Source organism: Buteo buteo, chromosome 15 (assembly GCF_964188355.1).
Source record: "Buteo buteo chromosome 15, bButBut1.hap1.1, whole genome shotgun sequence".
Classification (NCBI taxonomy): domain Eukaryota; kingdom Metazoa; phylum Chordata; class Aves; order Accipitriformes; family Accipitridae; genus Buteo; species Buteo buteo.
In genome coordinates, this window is record NC_134185.1 from 10,709,164 (window position 1) to 10,733,132 (window position 23,969).

Genomic DNA, 23,969 nt, shown 5'->3' on the forward strand with positions numbered 1-23,969 from the left:
AAATTAAGGCTATTTTAAGAGGTTCCCCAGCTGTTTATAGGGATTCAGATCTCAGCACAGTCAATTCAAGAGGTGGGAGCACATGTCTGAGGACATCTTTGGACTCCTCATATGTGCATTGGGCTATCCCTCAGTGCAAGTTCAGCATCCTGTAGAGCCTGAGAATTATCATGGAAATTAGCAATGACTTGAGCACAGAAAGCCACAGTCACACTAACCTAACTCTGCCATGATAGTTGAAACATAAGGTTCTTTGTTTTTTCCTATTCCTTGAAAAGGTCATGGCAAAATGACTGATTTATAGATAGATAAGCTTTCTTCAGCTGTTGCTGAACCCCTGTCTCCTCCTATGCTTGATATGGCCAGTTAAGCCAGCATCATGGCTGTGAAGCATCAGTACAGCAGCAAAGCCAGGGATCAAGGCCTTTCATACATTATGAGGCCAGATAGATTATCTGATTTCCTTTATGAGAGAGGCAATAAAAGTCCTCAAATCTATATACCTTGCAGTTGAAATAGCTTTATCAGTGTTATTTAACTCTTCCAGAAAATGCATTATTTCCTTTATTATTTTACTGACTCACTTTACTGATCACTGGAGTGTGTGCACATTATGAAGCTGGCCTTCCAGGCCATGCTCTCAATTCTGATTTTGCTTTAATTCAATGATTTTCCATTGGATAAAACAACAGAGCCCTGGGAACATGGTCTGGAATCCCAATTCTGCCCTTGGTCCAGGCACAGCCCACAGTGCAGGGCTAGAGTCAGGCTCCCTCCTGCCTCCTGCTCTCCACCTCCCATCATGCAAAAGGCAGATGACAGCATGTCAGGAGATGACAGTTGCTTTCCTGACCAGATCCAGTACCAGACTGTGTAGAATTTCAATATCAGCGGGAAATGAACTCCTCTCTTCAGTGAGTGAGAGATAGACTCAAGACTAGACATGAGAGGATAAATGTAACTGTTGAGGCTGTCTGGGTTGGTGTCTAACAAATCTACGTGCCTATGGGGTTGTCAGGAAAAAAGTAGGTATATTGGGTCACAGCTTGGCCTGTTCCAGAATATTTCTGCCTCACTCCACTGTAAGGGTTAATGTGGATACGGGCTGTAATGAGCTGGCCAGCTCCTGACATGAACAGAATCTGATTGATTATATGCATAGTACACTAACTCTCTGCAGATGATAATGGCCATCCACGTATCATGCATTCAGCAATCACCAACATCTTTAATACAGATGTAAACCTTTGTATTGATGCCAGTTAAGCTACAACGAAGAGAGAAAGAATGTCAGAGAACATTCATTTTATTTCAAAGGGTCACTCCCAGCAGTGCAGCATGCCATTTTGTGCTGCCGTTGTTTCTCAGAAACATAATTCCTGGGAATGTACTGTTCCTAGTTTCAGAAGTAGGGACACAATGAAACTGAGAATTACTGCAAACAGATAAAAACCATTGCAGCACAGCTCTCATTCTTTATGTAATAACCCTTTGAGTTTGTGATAAGACACCAAAGTGGACATGGCGACCACTGTGCCCCACTAGACCAGTTGTGATGAGTTAGCCATAAAATGAGTTTCGGTAGGTTTTTCTCACCTTCACTTCACAAAATCCATTTTCAGGTATAAGGCCCTGGAGTTTTCAGAGGTTCTGAATAACCTCAGATCCTCCTGGAATCAATGGGAGACACAGGCGGTATCACAAAAGAAATCTGCAGAAGAATAACTCAAGGAGGAATTTGTGCAGGAAATGGAAGAGTTTTAAGAGGTATGGGTGGAACCAAGGATAATATGCAAAGGCAACAAGAAATGTCCCACAGCAAGAGAAAGGAAAGAATGGTGAGATACCTGCATTTCCTAGTTCTCAGTATGGAGATGCCACATAAAAACATGCACGACAGACTAGAAAGGCAGGGGAATGGACAGCAGGGCTACACAGGGCGGGTCATAACACAGGCATCTGAAATTGCCAAGATAATTAGGTTGAGCTGAAAAGAGAGAGGGGAGCCAGATAATAGATTCAAATGATATGTTTCTTCGCAATATAAGCTGAGATCAGTACTCCGAAGTGCAAGCTCTACATCATATTGATAAATCCTAACTTTGTGTTGAGCACAGCCTACTGCTAGAGATGGCCTTGCAGACCCTGCCCCTGCTCAGTGGCAACCTATTTCACTCTACGCTCAGTTCTTTTCTCCCTTGCGCCAACGCAAGCATTCAGGCAGCAACGCACCAAAGTGCTCACCTGGCTGAAAAGTAAGACGCAAAACACAGCCATTCCTCACCTGCATTGGTTTCCTGATCTAATTCAGTAGGAGCCATTGCAAATGGTTCTGTCAGCATAGCACAGGAGTCAGCAGGCAGACAGTGGTACAAAGAACAAGCGTTCATGGAATGGGGCATGGACAGATGCAATGAATTACACCCTTGACATTTGCTGTTTCTGCTTCATATCTGAAAGAGGGCTTGTAGGCCTGAAAGCTTGTCTGTCTTATTTTATCAGTGAGTCTAATAAAAAATAATAACAGAGAAGGCTCAGAATTAAGATCTGGAGCAAAACCAGCTCTATTTTGTAACTAAAATAGTTGCTTCCTTAAATAATTAGTTTCACAAAGTTACCTCTGCTTCATCTGCGTGGTTCTGTAGACTGTAAGCCAAGTTTTGCAGCAGTTAGAATTAAATCACAGAAATGGGATTGGTCAGAAAACAAATGACAAAGTAGAATAGCTTAAAGGTCAAAGCCCCAAAGAGCTAAGTATTCTTTGAGGAACATTTCCATCCCCTGATGTAGATGGGTGTAACTCTCAGACTTAAAGTCATTGGTAGGAGTGGCTGATTGCATCAGGTGCATGAATATGATCCCCAAGAGGCCCAAGTATCCCATGACATCAAATTAAATAAATGGGAGGTGTGCTTTCTCTTTCACTCTCCGCCTAGTATTTCTTGATTACTTCCTTTCCTTCTCTACCCTCCACCAAATGTGTAAGTCACTTACTTTTCATGTCAAAATGTCCAACAGGGCTGCTTATCCTTCCAAGACCAGCTCACACCATGTGATGTGCCATCTCAAATAACATGACAGATATTTAGCAGATTCGGATTTGCTTACACTGTATTTAGGCAACATCTTCACAGGGGTCATTTAACACTGGGACAAGTGAGATGTTCTTAGGTGTCTGTATTATATGAAGGAGGGGAAACATATTTGGCACCATTATTTTTATACATATGTCATTCTGACAGATCTATGTATTCTGATAATTAACAGTCATGTGTCCAGAAGACAAAGCAGCTACCAATTCAGTTTGTTCAGCAGTTCTTGCTGTATTAAGACAATAAGAAAAAAGAGAAGTGAAAAAAAAAAAACCTCCACGTGCTGGAAAACAATAGCCCAGGACTCCAGAAAGACAAAGGAATTCAAGTTCACTTAATGTATAAGCAATTCACCTCAGTTTATATTAGGAATTAATCTCACATCTTCCCATAAAGTAAAAAGGATGCAAACAGAAAAGAATACCTGATGAACGTATCAAGAAATGTCAAACTTTCCACATGTGGAAGTCAGGAGCTCAATTTAATTGGCAAAACACAATTAAGAAAGAAAACAGATGTAAAGACTTACTGGACTTCTCTATTTGTATAGCTAATTCCTGTGTCTGGAAACACCTTGCAAAAACTATTTGGCCTCAAAATGTCACATGTACAAATCAGAATTAAGTAGCCCTTCTGTCCCAATTATGTTGTTTCAGGAGACTAAGCTTCAGCATTTCAACTGCTCAGTAAATAAGTTTGTCTGACTTCTTCTAGAGCAGATTACTGAAAATAAGATCAGTTGCTCCTTTTTTTTTAATATAAAACTACTAGGGGAATTTCAGCCCTCTGTGTTTCCTCCTCAGGAAAGTGTCCCACTCAAACCTGGAATTCTGGCATGGCTTCAGTTGCCTGTAGCTCTGTTCAGACCCTCATCCCTTCCACTCAAGTGAAGACAGATACAGCCTTCCTACAGCCACAAAGTTAATGCAGAAATCAGCTGAACACAGTCATCAGAAACACATATAGCACTCATATATAAGAAAACAGTGCTGGTGAACTTCCCTTTTTCTCCTGCTTCAGAATTAAGCACACAGAAACTGATGACAATACTGCCCCTGCTGATGATGACAGTTCAGTGTGGTTACCCAAACCCAACTTCATCTGGTCAGATGCAGACATCTATATGGAAACTCATTGTCCAAGGTAAGTTTTCTAGACAATGGTGAAAAATCAGCATTTCTTGGGCAAAATCTATCTTGTAGGATAAACATCTAAAATAGGGAATTATTTGTGTGACCTTAGTTGTCTCCTTCTCTTGACCTTGAGTGACTAGTTGAGATGCAGAAATCTAGAACAAGCTAAAAATAAAATGTAGACACCTTCAGGACTTGGGATCCCAGCTAGTGACAGATTTTCTTGGAGCTCACACTGTTATTTTTCAGTGGCAATTCTGCCCTCCCCAAAACAGTGGGTAGCAGAACCCACACTGAGGTCTCTAACATTACAGTGAGGTGGAAGCTTGTTCCTCTGCTCTGCCATATCTCAGAGCATCAGTGGAGAGCTCCTTTGCTTACTGCAGGATTTGTTGAGCATCTCTTGTGGATCATTTTCAGCGCTACATGCTAAAAATGCAAGCCCAAATGCAGCCTCTGAGCACCAGTATGACATCTTACTGTAACAGCTGTCCTCACCACCACAACTTTCTTGGCTAAACAGAAGGAAGAAATGCCCACAGCCAAGAGACCTTAGACAGAATTTAGACACTAACGTCCAAAATTGCAGCATGTAGTGCCTTTTACCAGCCGAAAATAAGCTTACTTCTCCCCTGAAGTCACATGCCTAAAATCCATAGTTCCCTCTGCCCTCCAAACTTCATTTCTGGACAACCACTGGGAAACACACAAGGACGAACTGCCTGAACAGCTCAACACCTCCCTGAGGCCTGAACCTTGTTCAGATCCACAAACCAAGCACTCTCTCTCAGTCTCTCCTGAGACACTCAATGCAGCAAGTGCTCTCAGAAACACTCAAAATGCAGCAGCAGCTGCCATCCTTTTTCAAAACAGCTCAGTTTAACCAACATCATTTCCGCTCCCTCTCTTGCTGCCAGCTATGGAGACCTACCCTTCCCTTTCACCAGCTCTGGCATTCATTTGACCCCTTAGAAAGTGAATTTAGCTCACTAAACTGGCAGAAATCTAACCCAACAAAACAAACAAAACAAATCAAGAAAAAGTGAATAGTTTTCACCACTTTAGTGAGCTAATGGTTCAGACACATCCCAGAGATGACAGAAGGGAGACAAATGGAGCATGTGTCCAGGAACAGGCCTGCCCCTTTCACCAGCAGCAAGTTCGTGGGCTGACTCAGCTGCCTCGTGAAACCTCACCCGCAGGAGAGGAGAAAGCCTGTTGGAGAGGCCAGATACACTGAAGAGGACTAGGAGAGAGAGAGAGAGTGAGCTCTTTCCAGTCCAGCCACAGTGCTGGAGGGCCCAAGCTGCTAGAAAAGGAGGGCTAGGTAAGACTGTCTTCTCAGAGGAGTATTGTTGACACCATCTGGCTTCAAGTTTGGTCACTCATCAGCTCAGAAACGGAAGGAAAGGCAGGAAAGGCAAGGGAGGTTGTGAAAACATATCAGATCCTGGAGAAAGGGTACTGCTGGACTAGTCGTGCCTTTGAAAGGGTAATGCTACGGTTGGCTGTGAGCACAAAAAATGATGTGTCCTATAATAAGAAAATTAAGGAACAATCACATCAAAGTTTACTACAGCAACTGAGGACATTAAGGACTGAGCTGAAAGAAAAGCCGATCTAATACAGTAAAACTGGATGACTTGCAACATTTTCTGGACAGTATATACAATTGAGAAACATCAGAGAGTGAGAAGTCTGGGTTGACAAAGCTAGTAAATAATTTGTCAAAGAGAAGAACCTGCCCCATGTTAAATCTATGTATGGATATAATTGACCACATTTCATCTTAGGAGAAAAGAAAAGTTGTGGCCAACTTCAAAGGAAACTGAACAAAAGTATCTCTAATGATTAATGAATTAGCATCGTTGAGTAAATGAGCTATTCTGAATGCTTGCCCAGAGGCAGTCATGGGAAAGTTTCCAGAACTATTGTCATTTTTCCTGGAACTCATTGACTTTAAGGACTCCACAGCTGCAAGAATTGTGTGAGCATTTCAAGACTGTCAATTTCACCACTGATTTTCTGAAAAATTCTTCCTGAACTGAATTTTATTGGTTTCAGCTGGGGAATCCATTGCACCGAGCCAGGAAATGCCACATGCCTCCTAAGCTACTGCTCTATTCTTCTTGCACTGATACTATCAGAGACTCAAATTCACTGCAGGGAGAACACTGGGGGCCAAATTTGCCCTCTGATGTATGCACGCAGCTCCCATAGAGCTAATGCAGAATTTTTTCGCCTTTGATGCCTCTTATAAAATGCAGTTTAAAGAAGCCTGGAAGTATTGCATTAGAACAGGGAGTTCACACTATTGGTGGTCCCCATTGTCATTAACACAGTCAGTGGCATTCCAGTGAAAAACACAGAACAACTCTTTTGTTTGTTTGTTTTATAAGCAGATCTTTCAGGGTGGGATCCGGCTTGCTCAAATCCCGCCAAAGATGGAACTTCAGCATCTAAAACCCACGTACACCAACAGTGATCCACTTTGCCTGCTTTCCAGAACTGCCTAACCTTTTAGGCACCTGAATTCATCAGGCACTTCCCTCCTCTGACTGCAAACTCCCCAGGCAACTAATTTACAGTTACATGTTCAGCAGAGCCAACTGAGCGGACTCCCAAAAGGAGTTAGAGAGGGTGTCTCACTCCCCTTCCCTCCTCTCTTACTCTCAGCCATGCAATGCCATCCCTTCTCTTGTGCTAGCTGTGATGCTCATGGGACCCTTGCTGTGGCAATTTAACTCACTACACAGCAGAAAATCATCCACTTTGCTGGGCTTGTTTTCTGCCACTTCAGTGAGTTGAAGCAGCTCCCAGCAGTCTCAGTCCCACAGCCAGCCCAAGGTAAGTGGTTTGGACATGGAGGAGTGGGAGTGGGACCACTCTTCTGGTAGTGCTTTTCTCTCATGAAACCAGTTGCTCAGTTGCCAGTCTGTGTTCAGAAGCTCCATTTCTGGGGAGAGAGGAGCTCACTCCAGCTGAGATATCTGCTGCAACCTGTAAGCAGGAAACTACCCAGGATCTACCTCTAGCCCCAGAAAAATCTGAAAAATTAAGTAAGGCCACTGCTACAGTTAATGTCAGTCACTAACTCTTGGAAAACCTCCATCATGCAATTTAGTTCAGTTGGCTTAGCTTTTCCTTTGATATACAGTTTAGATTTTTTTCTGTGAAGTCTAATGAAGAAAAACAAATTAGAGTGAATCATTAAAGTAAATTAAATACATATAAACATAATTTCACATTGAAGGAAACATAAGCAAAGACACGTAACTTGGAGCAGAACTGAAATCCACACCCGTCCGCTGTACTCAGCTCACCTCTGCCTTCCCCCACAAGCACACACCCTGGGTGTGCTGCTCTGCAGAAGCGCCTCGGTCCTGTGTCCAGACTCCCATTTTCAGTAGAGCCAAGGAGCTTTGATCACAGCTCCTTCCTGAATGCATTCTTGTGTGCTGGAGCAGCCATGTGAGGGCCCTTGATGGGACTGAATGCTGAGAGCAGCAACAGAAATTCATTTAGTTTGATGTGACGAAACTGCTCCTCAAACAAATGCTCCATGGTGGTCCCATGGTAGGAACATGTGCAGAAGGCCTTGCTGAAGTAATAATACTGAAGTAATTTCATGCCTCCACCCACTTCCAGGCCTTTCATTAATACAGACCCCGGAAAATTGTCATCCTCAACTGGTATAAATGGATGCAGCTTCTCCGACTTCAGTGAAGCCATGTTAATTTACCTTTCAAATTTGCTGAGGATCTGGTCTTCATGGTCTTACAGTAAACCAGCTTAAGGAGCTTTATTCTGAGTCCTATTTATAAATAAAACTTGTTTTTCAGAAGTTCAACCTTCCTCAAGTCACAAAAATGCTTGCTTTTTTCTAGTCTGTGATTAGAGAACAGACCTACAGACTATCTGTATTTATAAATATCAAAATATTTAAACGTTCTTGTTTCCCAAAATTAGGGACCAAGTTCTGTAGGAGACATCCTGTAAAAGTATTCTTTCCCAGATCTACAGCTAGCCTTCAGGTTTGAATACCTACAAATCTGATATCCATAAATTACAGAGAAGCAACATTAACACCTAAAGCAAAGAAATCAATGGGTGAACTTTTACATTACTTTCTGAAGCGCTATTACATTGCACACATTAAGTCAAGTTCTTATGAGCTCATTTGTTAAACGAACAGCTCCATCACTTGCATAACTGTCATCAGTAACCTCTCCTTCATTGCCACATATATACAAACCTCATTCTTGGCAGTCTACTAAACCATTGGCAGCATTTCTCAACAGGTCCAGCAATTTTTCAGGCACAGAAAGGGTCTAGATCCCCATGGCCACCACTGATACAGAAGAAGAGAGGATACAGCAGGCTCCTCTGCTGTCAAAAGAGAGTGGCAGTGAATCCACCAGGTGCAGTCTTGAGCAGGACTCACAGATAAGTTTAGACTTGATTTGGGTGGTATGATCTCTAAAAGCACTCAGAATGCAACAGAAAAAGTTACAAAGAGCTTGATGTGACGTGTAGGCTGAGATTGCAAACAGCTTCACCTCTTCACAAGGGGCCAGTATAATCCCATATCTTACTTGCAAATCCAGTATTTGAACAATCGCCTGAAATTCTGAAATTGATGCAGAACATTAAACCTGTTAAGCCGTTTAAGTCTGATGGGATGCATTAGGTGGGGCCAGTTCTCTAGTAACTGGATATTAACTGAAATATATTGAAACAGTGTTTAACAGCTATTTTATTTAATGAAGTACAATCGCAACCAGGTTTGCCATTTTTCTGACGCCAGCGGAAAAAATGAGAGCGTTAGGGAATTTCATTGCCTGCCTAGAACACGACATTTCACACTGGAGCAGGATGGAAATCATGCAGATCACTGCCAAGCATGCGGGTTTGTTCTTATAAGATCTCTCAGACTCATACTAATTTTAGAATGAAGAAAAACCCTGCTTCAAACTACTCTGCAATACAAAATTTCCAGTAAGAAACTTCTACTCTCTTCTTTTATATTCATATACGCTATCAAGTTCCTCGCTACTACACTGTCAAGTTCTCTAAGCATCAGCACATTGTGAAAGAGACTGGGAACAAACCACACAAAAAAACCCCAAACAAACAAACAAACCAGTTTTACTAAAATAAAGCTGATTTTTTTTTCCTGTGAGCTGACTAACATTTTTAAAAACCAGCATTTTATTTTACTTTAGTGAAGAGGTTTGCCAGAACTGCAAAATTTTGGACAGAAACTTGATTTTTTATTTTGTCCTTCAAATTTCTGGTGAGAAATACTTTCAAAGTCAAACAGTTTTAGGCTTGTGTTTTGACCTCTTCTGCATGCTTTCTCCCCAGTGGCCTACCATCTCAATATCCTCCCTCACATCCTAAGCTTCCCAGTAACAAAGAATATCTTTGCACACTGGCTTGCTGACATAATGAGCAGAGTTTTAAACCAGAACTGGTAGAGACTAGAATTTGAAATTCTCAAGGTAGGGTTAAACAAGGGCAGCCTGCAGGAGAGACTTTAAATCATAAAAGATGAAGTTACACTAAGGTTACAGAAGGCCAAAGGAGGATGGTGGTCACTGAACCGTATCTTTTCCATGAACAAAGGGGAAAAAGAGCATTGAGCCCAAAGTCTTATACTAAGATCAGAATTATGACTTCATTGACATGGCATAATTAGTTGGACAATATATAGAATTGGCATATTTATATGCAGTTACAGTTCATTCAAGCAGGGGGGACAGGAAAAGTCTTACATATTAAGCACACATACACCTTCTCTGAGGTCCAAACAGAGAAAGACCTGCTGCTTTAAGGTCTTTGGACAATGTTAGAAGGGGTACAGGACTATTGGGACTGTCTTGGATTAGAGCACAGCATAAGATCACTTGGGAAATCCACATAGCAAAGCTTGTGATGATCGTAATCAAAATTACCTTAACTGTATAATTTGGCGTTTGGCAAAATCTGTTAAGATTTTCATTTCCCAACCTTTAGTTGAAAAAGGAATATTGCATGGTCTGTCTCATCCAAGTTGGCCAAATACTCAAATACTTTCATAGTCAATGAAGAGAGATAAATACTTGACACGAGTTATTAATCCTAGGCTGATATTGTAGAATGGAGTCAATCACTCCTGGATGTGCCCCTATGTATCCACTGACTGGAGAGACAGCCTGGACATCGGGCCTGGGTACTTAATGTCTAGATGTCTACGATCTGTGAGCTGACTCCCCCCCAGAAAGTTCTTGGAATGTGTCCATCCTGGGGCAAAAAGGAGAGGTCTTCTCTGGGCTCCACTCCCAGGAGCAGGGAGGGATGGGGTAAGGAAGGTGGAAGTGTAACTGTGACTGTGGATTCTTTAGAAGAGAAAGAGGCAAAGAGCAAAAAGGACAATGGACTTCAGGAAAAGAGCCATCAAGAAATGCCATTTTAACAGGTCGGAGGGGAAAAAAAAGAGTCCAGGAGAACTGGCAGTTCTTTAAAGAAGAAATGATGAGCGCACTGTCAAAAAGCAGTAATTCTTCCAGTCCATGTCTCACTGTCAGATAGTGGCACAGCACTTTACAAAAGTTGTGAGCCTCCTGTGGGGAGTCTGGAGAATATGTCTAGAAATACGAAGAAAATTTGGAATTATTGAAGGACCTCAAGCTATTTAAGTCTAGAAAAAAACAGACTGATTTGCAAAAAGATGATGGTACTTTAAAGATAAAGTAGTGCAAAGTGAATGGGATTAACCAGTTAGCGTTAACATGGTTCATTTCAAATTGGTCAAGAATGTTCTGAATTTACAGCAAAAGAGGTTTAGTTTAGACATTAGAGAATTCTTTCTCTGGCAAGACTAGGGAGGTAGTGCAGTGGAAATTCAACAGTCCCAATCTATTAACAAAGAGTTTTAAGAACAGCTTTAATCCATGCCTGCAATAAATGTTGTAGATAATTGCCTTGGAGTAAGTGGTGGAGTAGATGAGCTCTCTCAGTCATTTCCTACAGCAGACTATTACTCCATGATTCAGGCAGGCTAATTTTAGCCTAGAGATGCTAATTCCTCTTGGCTCTCTCCATAGTCAGTAGAGAACAGCTCCTTTAGATGCAGATTGAGAAGAGGACTATCCTCACTGGTCTAACTAACATGAATAGCCCCAACAGTTCCCAAAATCTGAGTACACCCATCCTGGTCCCCTTCCTCCACTACTGCCACAAATAGCTTCATGGTCCTCCCAATACACTTAAGATCTCCCCTTCCTGATCAAACGCTAGACCGCAGCCTGTGAATTCCATCTAGATTCACGCTCCTTCTCACCGATATCCCTGCCCCTGATTTCCTACTTTTGAACCAGCACAACTTATCAAGAAGTTTTACAAAACATCTCAGACTTCCAGGGTTGTGTATGAGGAATGCCATGGTCTTAATTACAGCCAGGTCCATTATTCAGGAAGTGTGATTACAGTATCACAAGTGTCCTTCATCTCCAATCTTTTTAATCAATGCTAAATGATTGGCAGATATTGGTGCTCTCTGTAATATTCCCTCAGGTTTGAAAAGTAGCAACAAGTCAGCAGTCATTCTTAAATACTTGCACAAGAAAACATGTGATCTCTTTGCCTTCCAAAAAAACCTTTGAGCCTCTTCTGAATTAGCTATAGATTAGTAGGGCACATTGCCCAATAGTAAAAACAAAACGAAAACATAATCCCTTACAGACAGAGGTCAACAATAACAACAGGCCCACCGACAGTCTCAGGTTTCTGCCAGTGATAGGTTTCAGCTTTCCCCGTACAGGTTTCTTGCAGGTTCAGTGACCACAGAACATGCCCTTGAGCCACCCACTTTCCTAAGAATAGGCTGGCTGCAAAGCATTTTGCCTAGTCCTATTGTGTGTAGATGCTTCAGTCTCTATTGCATGTGCAGGACTAACTGACAATTGACAGGGATCATTCAGGGTAAGACCACAGGCACTGCACGAATCTCAGATGCACGTGTGTGACCCCCATCACTTCTCCCAAAAACAAGGAAAAAACCCACTGTGGCCACCTGGTCATTTCATAAATTGCTTTTACTTGTTAAGAAGCTCTTGGGAACCCCTCGCTCAAACAACCCTCAGTTTAGAAATCAAGATTGTATCTAAAGCCTCATGAGATAAAGCATAGCACAAGGTGATCCAAAGAAACATGCAGGTTTCAAAATTATCAGAAGAGTTAACATTTAAATCAAAAGTACTACTCAGCCTTTAATATCAGTCTTCTAACTCCAATGTTATTCATCTTAAGGTCTTCTCTATCTTTCGCTTCTGTGTTATAAACTAACCTGCTGGGAGTCCCTAGGTGAGTGCAGCAGATGAAGTGGTAAGACAGACTGGTATCAACACAGACAGAATAGCACCAGTACTGAATCCAGCTAATTTGCCATTACATTCCCACTAGTCTGCTGGAGGACAAGAAGGGCTCTGAATATACTAGTGGGGCTGTAATGATTTGGAAGGAAGCAAAAAAGACATTTGAACGATCAAAGAGGTCCACAGGTCACAAGTTCTTCCTTGGGAGATACTAAGCAGTATCAAGCCAAGGCAGACCACTGGACTGAAGTGATGCTGGCAGGAGAGACTTGAGGCTTGGCAAAGGGACTCAGCTATTCAAGAACTGTGAAGGGAGCAGAGTGAATGAGCAGCTACAAACTCAGCCGCATTAAGAACACTAATTCTGAGTAAGATACCATGCAAAGTTAAAACAGCATACTTGCACACAATCAGACAACCCTACTACGCCATAAAGAAAGGAAAAAAGAGCCTGAAAATGGCAGAGAGAACACGTGCATTGCTCTGTGTAAAGAGCAGAATGAAAGACAGGAGTGATGGTTTGCTGAAAGTAATCAGACAGTGGCCAGAGAAAAAGAACTTCCCAAGAGAGAAAAGTGGAGCAGCACTTGGTGAGGAGAAGGTACACGCAACGGCCATTTTTATAAATGCCAAAACTAAGGGTCAAATACAGAAGTGAGGTCAAGACACATGAGATTAATGACATTGTCATTATAAACCCCCAGCTGGAAATGGGAGACTGTTCAGGAAAAAAGTAAGAGCAGCAACTAGGTACAAAACATACTAAGAAAAGTAAACAAACCAGCATATGTCATTCAACAGACACACCTAGTTTATTTTTCTGCTCATTGAATTGAACTCCTTTAAACAAGTTAAAATTATGATAAATACTAAGACCCCTTCTGTCTAAGAAAACCAACAATGTATTAACATAAGCCATGCCAAAAGAATACTGAATGCTCCATAGGAATGCTATTGAATAAGAATGAATAAGAAATATTGAATGTGCAGAGATTATTATCTTGATGATGCCTCTATTCTTCATGTCATGACCAGAGCTGAACATCCCTATAGACTAGCCCTGCATACCTCCCAGCAAACTTCTGTTTCTTTCCTATTCCAAATTGTGAAGTTTTGTCTCGGTGTTTTAAGAATGTTTATCCATGAAGGACAGATGACACATCTTGCTGAGGTATATGATCAACCATTCAGTCTTCTGTAAATATTCATCATATTTATGTATTTATAACAAAATTGTTTGGGGGCATTTTCAGGTGCTGGTCTACAGTTTTCCACACATCAGTTTTGGATACAAATAGCAGCAGAATCAAACACTGTACCAGCATTTTCAGTAGTCCATAGTCATCAAACTGCCAACCCTACTGCGCCAGCAATGCCACCTGTAACTTAAGATGCGGATGTAAATAAACAATGGCGTAAAAGTAGTCTGACAGTTTGTTTCTGAATGTGAATGCTACAGAGCAAATCATTGCAGTCCCTTTTCTGAGGTGATTTGGACTTGTACGGAACAATTTTCTCATGAGTTCTCAGAAAGTATGCAGACAACTGAATGTTAGCCAAAGCTCCAACACAAAGGTAGGCTGAAGCACAGGAAGAGAAGTGTAATAGTAGCAATATATAATTTATTCCAATATCCTAGTTACACTTGTATCTGCTTTCATCTCTACCCAGATATTTTCCTGCACCTTATAAAGAAATGTCAAGCACATTCCTAATCTGGTGTTGAGTGTAATCCGACATTTGGAAAAGTTTGGTAACTAGAAGGTGAGGTCACATACACCCCTGAGAGAATCTGGATACTTCAAAGGATGGAGCTACCAAGCAAGCAGAAATTATTTTTGCAACTTGCACCACAATACCAAGGTCACATCTTTCTCCGTTAATACTGGATGGAAAATAATCCTTATTCAAATACAAATCCTCAAAGACGGGCAGCCAGAGGTCCACAGTAGATAGCAAGGACTTTTCACTTAGCACCCAAAAACATGAAAAAAACCACCAACCAAACCCACATACATTTCTAAAAGAGGAGGAAGAGAGGTTCTCCATACAATGCCCCAAATAACGCTCACCATCGGAGGGGAAGAATGGCTGTTTATGATGGCAGAATAGCCCAGGTCCTTCCAGTGGGACCACAAAAATTCCAGTAGATCCAAAGTCTTTCCCTGGTTCCCACTCCCCATGGCCATGCCTGACCAGCAATAGTGCTGTGGTCCTCACCTTTAGATTATCACCAGGTTCCTGCTCTCCCTTCCCTGAACACAGGCTCCTGCCTTCCTCCCTCAGCACCCTGGCATGGGAGCTTCACATACGTTAGTCTTCAGTCTGGCCAGCACTTTCCATACGCACCTCATGCTCTTCCTTGGTAGCACCTCACAGCACCATGGGCCTTCCTTAGCCCCTTTCCCACCAGAGGCCAGCTCTACACAGACTCCCTTAGCCATTCTTACCCATCCCTGTCTTCTGGCCCTTTGTGAAAGATCCCTATCCCACTTGATGAGAGTAAATCATTGAGTCATCACCATTTCTAGCCTGTCCTTCAGTAGAGATCAGTTCATCTCCCCCTGCACTTCCACAGCTTCATTTCCATTCCCGTCTTCCCTGCTCACAACTTCTTTTGTGCAGCAGGCAGCTTGAAACGTCATTTTTACCCCCTGGCAGACAAGACAGCATGCTTTGAAGAGTTTCCCTCCATCATACTTAATCCAAATCCTTTAGCCTTCTAGGGATGAGTTGGTTTTGTGGGTAATTTGAGTAATAAGAGCACAAACATAATCGTCAACTGAGCCAAGCTGTTCCTAGCTTTCCTCAGTAAAATTCTTGTCCTAAATCACAGCTCCCTGTGTTTTCGGAGCTAATTGCCCACCCTCTGGCCCTGCCTTACAACCAGGACGGAGTCAGTGTCTTACACCTGCCAAACAGACAAAAGATTGCAAGAACCAAAGGGTTCAAAATTTGCTAAGGGGGGTTGTGAAGAAGAGCCGTGCCAGCCTGCTTTAGGCATTTTAACAAACAACATCAGTCCAATTTATACTGGCCTTCCTATTTTCTCTTTCAGATCTGTCCCTGCAGTAGATGAGAAATACTTGTCAGGAAAAATATTCCTAACTTCTGGTTTGGAGTTGGACCCTATAGTTAATATTTTTCTTTAAATTCCATTGCCTGTTTGACTTCATTCCTGAAGACTTCTTTTTTTTTTCAAAGCTTATGAAAGCTGTTATTAAGCGTTCATCTGAACACACACATTAGATCTTGTGTGCTGCCTTCTAGCAGAATGCTTTTAATTGAAAGGAAAACCCTGCCTCCTGCTAGGTTTGGGTGGGCTGCAATTAGTTCCATACTACTTAGTTTTGCCAGAAAGTCGTATAACTCTTCTACACAGGCATCCCCACTCTGGTCCAGCTGCAAACAATATGCTGAGTCAGCAAAATGAGGCAAAAGGAATTTTTCATTGAATTAAGAATCCGGTCTGTCCTCAAATCTGGTAAAATATGTGTTAGATTCCATCTGTCCTGGAGGATCCCCACTCTGATCGTGCCAGCTACTAGGACTCGCACGGGACCCATATGCCTGTGGTGATACTGCAAACTCCATCGACCAGGGGTGTCATCTTGCAAGCTAACGACATGGGACAGTGTGGGCAGTAAAATACAAACACCCCCTTATGCCCCAACAGCCATGCTTCCATGAAAAAACGTTTCTTCTGTTCCTTACCTGCAAGTAAAACAAAATCCACTGCCCTACTAGTAAGATGCAGTGACTGAAGCCAAGAGCAAAGCGTGCAGAACGTCTGAATTTTGGCAAATTCAGATGCAGACAAATGAAAGTTGGAGGAAAACTTTTTCTGGGTACTTCTGGTTTATGTGAAGCCAACGAAGCATGAAATGGTCTTAACAGTTTGTTATGTTTTGGTGTAACATGAGGATCTAGAATCTCTTGACAAGTAGAGTATGAGCTTGAGTTTCAGTTCACTGATTGGTGTTTTTTTTTGATTCGTCCAAGAAATGTATTTAAACAGTATGTGCAGGGCAAACCATTTTTAGTCACGGTTGTTCAATAGTACACATCTGAAAGTGGACATAAGATAATAAAAAAAACCAGCTGAGTAATTCTTTAAGTTTAAGTAATTTCCAAAGTGACAATTGTTGTAACTGGGAGATGTTTATCCTTTTACATATGCCCAGGTATCTGCTAAGATTATCCTACATTCTAACAGAAATCCCTGAGCCTCAGGCACATTCAGGAGCTCTCATTTGCCTCTACTAAACCTAAGAAACACTTACCTTGAGACCCCATGAATTTTGGGAGTTTTCATATCCATGACTTGGATGGGTGCAGTCAGTCTTCTAACACAACGACTACTGCATAAAAATTCGAAAGAGTGAGCCCATATTGAGGGCATTCCTTCACAGGCTTCTCTTGGTAGTAATAAAAGACACCAGGTAAATTCTACATTGTTAACTAGGAGTAAATGGAAAACCATTTTTTCATGTGGGAAATGTTTTATGGAAAAAAAACGTTATTTGAATTTTTTCCTTTGAAATTGTAGGTTTTCATCATGAACAATTTTTGACAATTTTAAAGGAGTGTTTTAGTTTCACTTTGACTTCAAATATTGTTATCTTTTCACCAAAACCCCCAACATGCTAAATAAAAATAATTAAAAAATACTTCATTCTGAAACATTGATTCAATATGAAAAACACTTTTGGATGTATTCGCTGCAGGGAAATTGAAAATTTCCAGTGGAAATAAAATAACACTATAAAAACTCAGCTTAAACAAAATAGTATTTTTGGTAAGAAAATTTTCTGCACTAAATACTGTGGCCAACAGTAATTACAACTTGTCCAAAAGTCTGGGAAAGCTACGATGGTTTTTGGGGACCTTTTAAATATCCCACCTAATGCAGTAATAATGTCACACAGTGGAAGAGTGTGAAAGGACTATAGTGAAAGGCTTGTATCCCAACAGCACCTGATTATAAACAATATGTTTGTTTAACTGACAACAGCTTCTTCCATACCCGATTTTAAATGTGCAGAAAACTATAAATAGATAGCACTTTCACTGAAAGCATTAAATTAGTCAACTGGGTACTCGACTTTGTAATGTGGAGCAATGTGGAGTGATAATGAACACCATGTGTGTGTGATAATGGGGGTTGTAGAAAATAGATCTGGCCAGCTGAGTGAAAAGGAAATGCTAAAGAAGAAAAAACCTGAAGTCCAAGCCAAAACAAGTGACCTAGAGAAGCAAGTAAAGGTTTGTATTTGGGGCAGGCTAGAGGCCTGAGAGAGATCAGCAATTCAGCAGGGTATTTTTAAGAATATGCTCAAGGCCCTCCTTATTCGGCAGGAAACTTAAGCATATGCTCAGAGGTTAAGCATCAGCTAAAGTCTCATTGATGTCAATGGGTCTTAAACACATGCCTAGAGATACATATGTGCTGAAGTGCTTTTACAAATAAGAACGGACTGGGGATCAGGGCCTCAGTCCCCTGGTATTTCAAAGCAGGCTAACCCTGCAACCTCCTGGCTTTCCAAATTCTTCAGAGTAGATCTCATTTATTATACACACAGGACCAGACTTAAGCGTGTAAGAACTTGCATTACTGTACAGAACTGCCATTGGCCCTTTGGTACTGAAATAAATAGGAAAGTACAGATACATTTATAAAACACCAGTAATTTCTACTGTAATTTGCCCGAAGAACTCTCCTAATAACAACAATGAAAGCATAAAATAAGAAATGCAACTTTTGAGCATGTCATTTAGCCTTTTCATTACTGATGTAAGAAAACTTCCACAAGAACAAATTTAAAGATAAACCTGAATCTTAACTGAAACCTCACTTAAAGTAACTTACTTTGAAACAGAGTGCATGGTGCTCTTAATTTTTGTGCAACCAATGGATCTGTACTTCCTTGTGACCTTCTGTACCTGAGTAGTCCACCTATCAACTGCACAGCTGACTGGGCATCACTGTAACAACAGAAAAGCCACTTTCTCTGCCAATCCAACTTCATGTAGGCAAATTGCAAAGCATTAATGTGCACTGACATAAATTTAGAAATCTACAACAATTATTCTCTGAATCTGAGATGGCAGATTAACATTATGAAAAATCTTCAAAATTTTTAGATAAGTTATGTCAGATTCAACATGGCTTCTCCTTCTTTCTCCTTCTTTAAAACTACATGAAAATATACCATGAAGTGGCAAGGGGAATTATACGGTCAGATTACTAATGATATTAAATATTTTTTCCATGCAGTTAATACAGGATTTGAAATTATCGGTAAAAATCCTTCCTGTGCATTTCAGTGAACCTGAACAACCACTTGGTCTCTACATTTTGTAATTCTCTGAGGATAAATATGTGGTGGAGGAAATGGTCATAAAGACGCACTGCAGGTCCAGCTGAAAACTTCTTTAGGTGGAATCTGTAAATGATGGCTCTCTTTAAAACACCCTTATGTGACAGCAGCAAACTGGGGTGCGTCTGAGCAGCAGGACATTGCCAGAGTACTGCTGTATGCAACCACCGTGCCGCTCTTCTCCAGTGATGCCACAGTAGCAGTTACCACACCACATAAATTACACAAAAAGCTGACTTCAACAAACCAAAAAAAGCTAATTTCTTCATTAAAATTTATTAAAGCAGGCAGAAAATAGATTGTAAAAGCCCAGTCATCAGCTTTACACGTGCATTTTCCTTTTGTCACATGACTCTCATGTTTTAAACTGGAGAGCATTACTGTTTGGCATTTCCTGCAAATGCACTGAGGAAAAGCCACAGCAATATAGTGTTACTTCCATAGATGTTAACATTTAAAGACTCACAGAAGTGGCTAACGTTCAATTTCTGGTCAAAATTTGCTCACTTTCTTGCTTTGTTTTTTCAGATGAAGACAACCTGGTGAAAGCATTCCCACATTCCTCTTTGCACTTTTGCCATGACAAAACTTAGCTGACGTAGGCAAATTCGAGTTCTAAAAACATATATCTTAGTCCGATTTTGTTTCAAGTTCCTGCCTCTTTATTAACTATGGAAGAGCACCTCTTCCTTCTTGCCCAAGCAAGCTGCTGGTTATCATTCCCATCCCTCCGGTCGGTTGAGTAACACATGACGCTGGCCTAGCATAAATACAAAACAGGTTCCTATGGAATCTGAAATACTGTTTGTACATCCTACCACTGACCACAGCGGAACAATGGTGTGCCAATGATACGGAAAAAAATAACTCTATTTGCTCACTCTTTCTGTGCCTCTGTCTGAAATATACCTAGCTCCAAAGCTATTATTTATAGTTATGAGGTGACAACTGAGAGCTAGCAGTCTGCTGAGTGAAAAAATGTTTGCGTTTATGCTTTTCAGAGATATCCTATATATACACACACACATACATGTGCAGCAGCTATTCATGCTGCATAAGGAGATGTAGCTAATCAACTACAGTGCTTATTCAGTGGTATGAAAAGTAAAGGAGTTATTTTATGTGAATTAAGTGACAAAACTTCATTTTTAAAGACTATTTGAAAAGAAAATAATTTTTTAGCAAAGCCTACAGCTGCACTAGCATTGTTTAAAACACTGAAAAGCAGTTTTGTAAGTTTTCTGTGAACACTTTTGCCTATCATTTTTAATATAGAAAATCACGTCTTCTAAGTTGCTTGAAAACAATGTTATTTTAAAGTCAAACTTGAAAAAAATCTTTACATCTTTCATACAATCATGGAAACGTTGGTGTTGGGGGGTCTTCTGGAGGTCATATAGTCCAACTGCCTGCCTGCCTGCAGGACTATCACTAGCACCAGACCAAGTCAGCCATGGTTTTGTTTAGTCAAGTCCTGAAAACCTTCAGGAACAGACATTCCACCTCCTGTCTGGGTAGCCTCCTCCAATCCTGCACTACTCTCCAAAGGCAAAAGTTTTTTCTAATTTCCATTCTAACCTGCAAAGCCACAAGTTGATGCTGTGGTCCCTTTTTTTTCCACCTGAAGCCATCTAGAAGGGTTTGGCTTCATCTTCTCCATAGCTTGCTTTCAAGCAGTTGCAGGCTATTAGACTGCCCCATAGCTGCCTCCTCACCAGGCTCTACAAGTACAGCTCCCTTCACCGTCCCCTGAAGGGCATGTCCTCCAGGCCTCTGACCACCCTGGTAGCCCTCCACTAGGCCCTCTCCAGCATCTCTACACTCCCAATGTTTCAACCAACCTCAGGCATCACTTCTGTAGTACTGAAGAACAGGATGATCTCAGCTTTATTAGGGTTGCTTGAAAGATTGTCACTGAACAACCCCTTTACTCTCTGTGGGCTCTATGGATCAGCTCTGCCAGGCCCAGCTGAGGCAGTTGAAGACACCAGTACCTCACTGTGTGCCTTTCCCCAATCCCAGAAGCAACCACCCCTAGTGCTGAGATGGCAAAAACTGGTGTGTCCCCACACCTCTCTTCAGTTATCTCTGCTCTGGGGTCAGCAGGGGATAGCAGATTGTGGGGGCTATAATGGCTGCCATCACCACACCCAAATGCCTCGCTTGAAGTCCATTCTCAGATGGACTTTATATCTGAATTTCAAACAATCTCATTATTCCTGGAACATTTTTCCCCATGAATGGATCATTTCAAGGCAATATAAAAACCAGTCCTATGATCAGATGCAGTGTAAGTCCTATGACTGCTGCCCTTGATTTAAGAGGAGCAGAAATCCCTGCAGAACTCTTTCCAGCAGACGGGCATTTAATAAATCTTGTGAAAGTGTGAGGAAAATATGAAAAAAAAGGAGACACTGATAAGAGAAATACTTTCGAAACAGACAGTCAACACCAGAAGTTTAAAGTTATTTTCCAGCCAAGTAATTACAATTGCTCTCTGTCATAATTTCCCATGGGTGGGAAAAAAAAAAGTCAAAAACAAATATGTAGTAATCTGCAAGTCTGAACCACAGAAAACCTGTTGTATTGTCCTTCTCAGGGAAGGTTAGAAATGACGTCAAAACAGGAGGGCTGTGCTTTTCTAATCACACAAAGCTTAATGGTCCACATCAGTTCTTGGCCCCTGACTGCCTGGATCTTGAGACATGTTGGGTATTAACCCTCTCACAAGTAGCAAGACAGGTTTTGGCCTCTTCATCAACAGTTAAGCTGTGTACTTCCCTCCTTGACGTGGAAGAGACAACTACTGAACAGAAGAACCATATTCCTTGATTCCACCCAAATCTCAGTTCTCCGCATGTAGGGACATTCAGTCCATGTTTCCTATTGACCAAAACCAACTCTTCTTCCCTGTTCCTTTAGATATCTCCCTGCTCAGCGTCTTGTTTAGACTCTCTGGGTTGCTCTCCAGATGCCATCAGAGCTGCCCAGCTCCCCATAGACTAGGCAGAGGGGCTGAGATGGGATTTAGGTATCTGACTGCAGCCTGAAGCAAAGAGTCCAAGTATCCTGCCAACAGGTGCCAACTGCTCAACTCTGCTCACCTTGGCCATCATGCACCCCTGATCCAGCAAAAGCTCACCCAGTCCAGGCTATCTGTGCCTACAAGCTTCCAGTAAACCTTTGGGAGTGCAGCGTATACACACACACACACCTCAGGCAGCTCCCCCTAAGTGTGCCAAGCCATTAAAAATGTATCTTGTTCCCAGCTTGGAAACATTTGACCTGCCGAAGAGAAATCAACCTTTGGCATGTCCTCCCTTAAGTCCTCCCAACCCACACTTTGTTTTCATATTCTTGCTATCAGTGAAGACATTTTAACAAGCCATAGAAAAGCTCTGGATGAATTTGCTTAGTTAAAAGCATTTCTGAATCTACAGTGTAAACAGAGAACTGACTCCACAGCACTACTTCCTAAAACCCCAAGTACTCAACAGTAAGTTACATACAGGGAACAAGATGGTTTTAGTCATAAAAAAACCCAACTCTACTCTTATACTGGTATTTCTGTCATCTATATGAGACAGTAAAAAGTAATCGGAGCTCTTTTGTGTTATTTGCCCATTGCCTTAGCATGCAAAATGAATTCTAGAAAAGTAAAATCTAATTTAATAAGCTTATTATGGCCATACGAAGGAGACAACATTCCCTCTTGTACTCCAGGCAACTTAAAAACTCTGAAACTGCCTCTGTATGTTAGCTTTCCAGCCATCAGCTGACACAGGATGGCAGTGGCAAAAGCCAGCAAATTCTCTCCAGAACTCTTCTGGAGACCAATTGATTTGGGCTGGGACTTGGGATTTTGAGTTAAGCTAGATGTCAACCCTGTTTGCACCATCACAGCAGCATAGAGCAATTTCAACACTGCTGAAACCACATGGACAATGAAGCTCAAATAGCAGAGTACTGGAGCTAAACTGAATGGCACAACAGATCTCTGAACACACAGTCCAAACTATGCAACAGGATCTGCCTGTTAAAATGGAAATCTTTTGCCAGGTTCAAGTACCAGCATCAGTGTCAGACAAAGCACAGATGGAAACACTGGGACAAATACAGAGCCCAGACCAGAGACCAAACGAGAACCCTACCGCTGAGGTCTTCAATCATACATGTTAAGCAGTGCTTGCTGTTCCCCCTGCTTGGATACGCTCCTATTTCTTGCACTGTTAAAATGAGAGTGTGTATAAACAATTGCATGAAGTTGCCTATTCTCAAGGATAAACATGCTAATATGCTGTGGGGCTGAGGCTGGGGAAAAAAAGAAAAGGTATGACAGGTTCCCCCCACTTTCCATGCCTGTCCTAAGAGTCAGGGGTTGCTATCAGGGCTTATAAAACATTGGTAAACAATATGCAAAGCATCTTAAAGGTGGGGGGAAAGGTTTGGTAGTTCATTTGTTGGTTTTGTAAGTATTCTGTTATAAACTCAGAAATTGAGCTGTTTTCAAGGTTTTGCTTTTGCAAGGAGAAAAAAAGTGCTCCCTTTCAAACAGAGGATACAACTGCATTGAAAAAAAAGAAATGCATACTTTATGAATGTTTCTCACAGGAAAAAAAAAAAAAGACTATCCTACAAAAGGACATATAAGGCAAAATTTGCAGGGGTGTAAGACTGTATGAAAGGAAATATTAAAGCTCACCACACTTCTCTACTAAGCACACACCTAACCTATCTGACTGCCTCTCCTCTCACAGCCAAATAAGCTGCTCCTAGGTGAATGTTAGTAAGAACATACTATACTATACCAGACACAGCATTTTGACCCGGACTAACACTCTTATATGGACGCTAAGGACATTGCTAAAGAAACACAGGCCCTATTGTTAATAATTTCTTTTAGCAAACTTCCTCCACAGCCTGAGCTAAGTACCATATTAAATTGTGAAGAAATCACTAGAACTACTATGCTGCAAGTGACTTTTAAATCAAGTGCATCAGTTATAC

General features: G+C 41.4%; 1 protein-coding gene across 1 annotated transcript in view; it reads left to right on the forward strand.

Moving 5' to 3' along the window:
• Positions 1–23,969, forward strand: part of LOC142039894 (hormonally up-regulated neu tumor-associated kinase-like) — an 85,681-nt gene that overhangs the window by 59,059 nt on the left and 2,653 nt on the right. Inside the window, exon 11 of the mRNA XM_075047020.1 lies at positions 4,113–4,235. Within this exon, the coding sequence (XP_074903121.1) occupies positions 4,113–4,235 (123 nt within the window). The remainder of the gene's footprint in view (positions 1–4,112; positions 4,236–23,969) is intronic.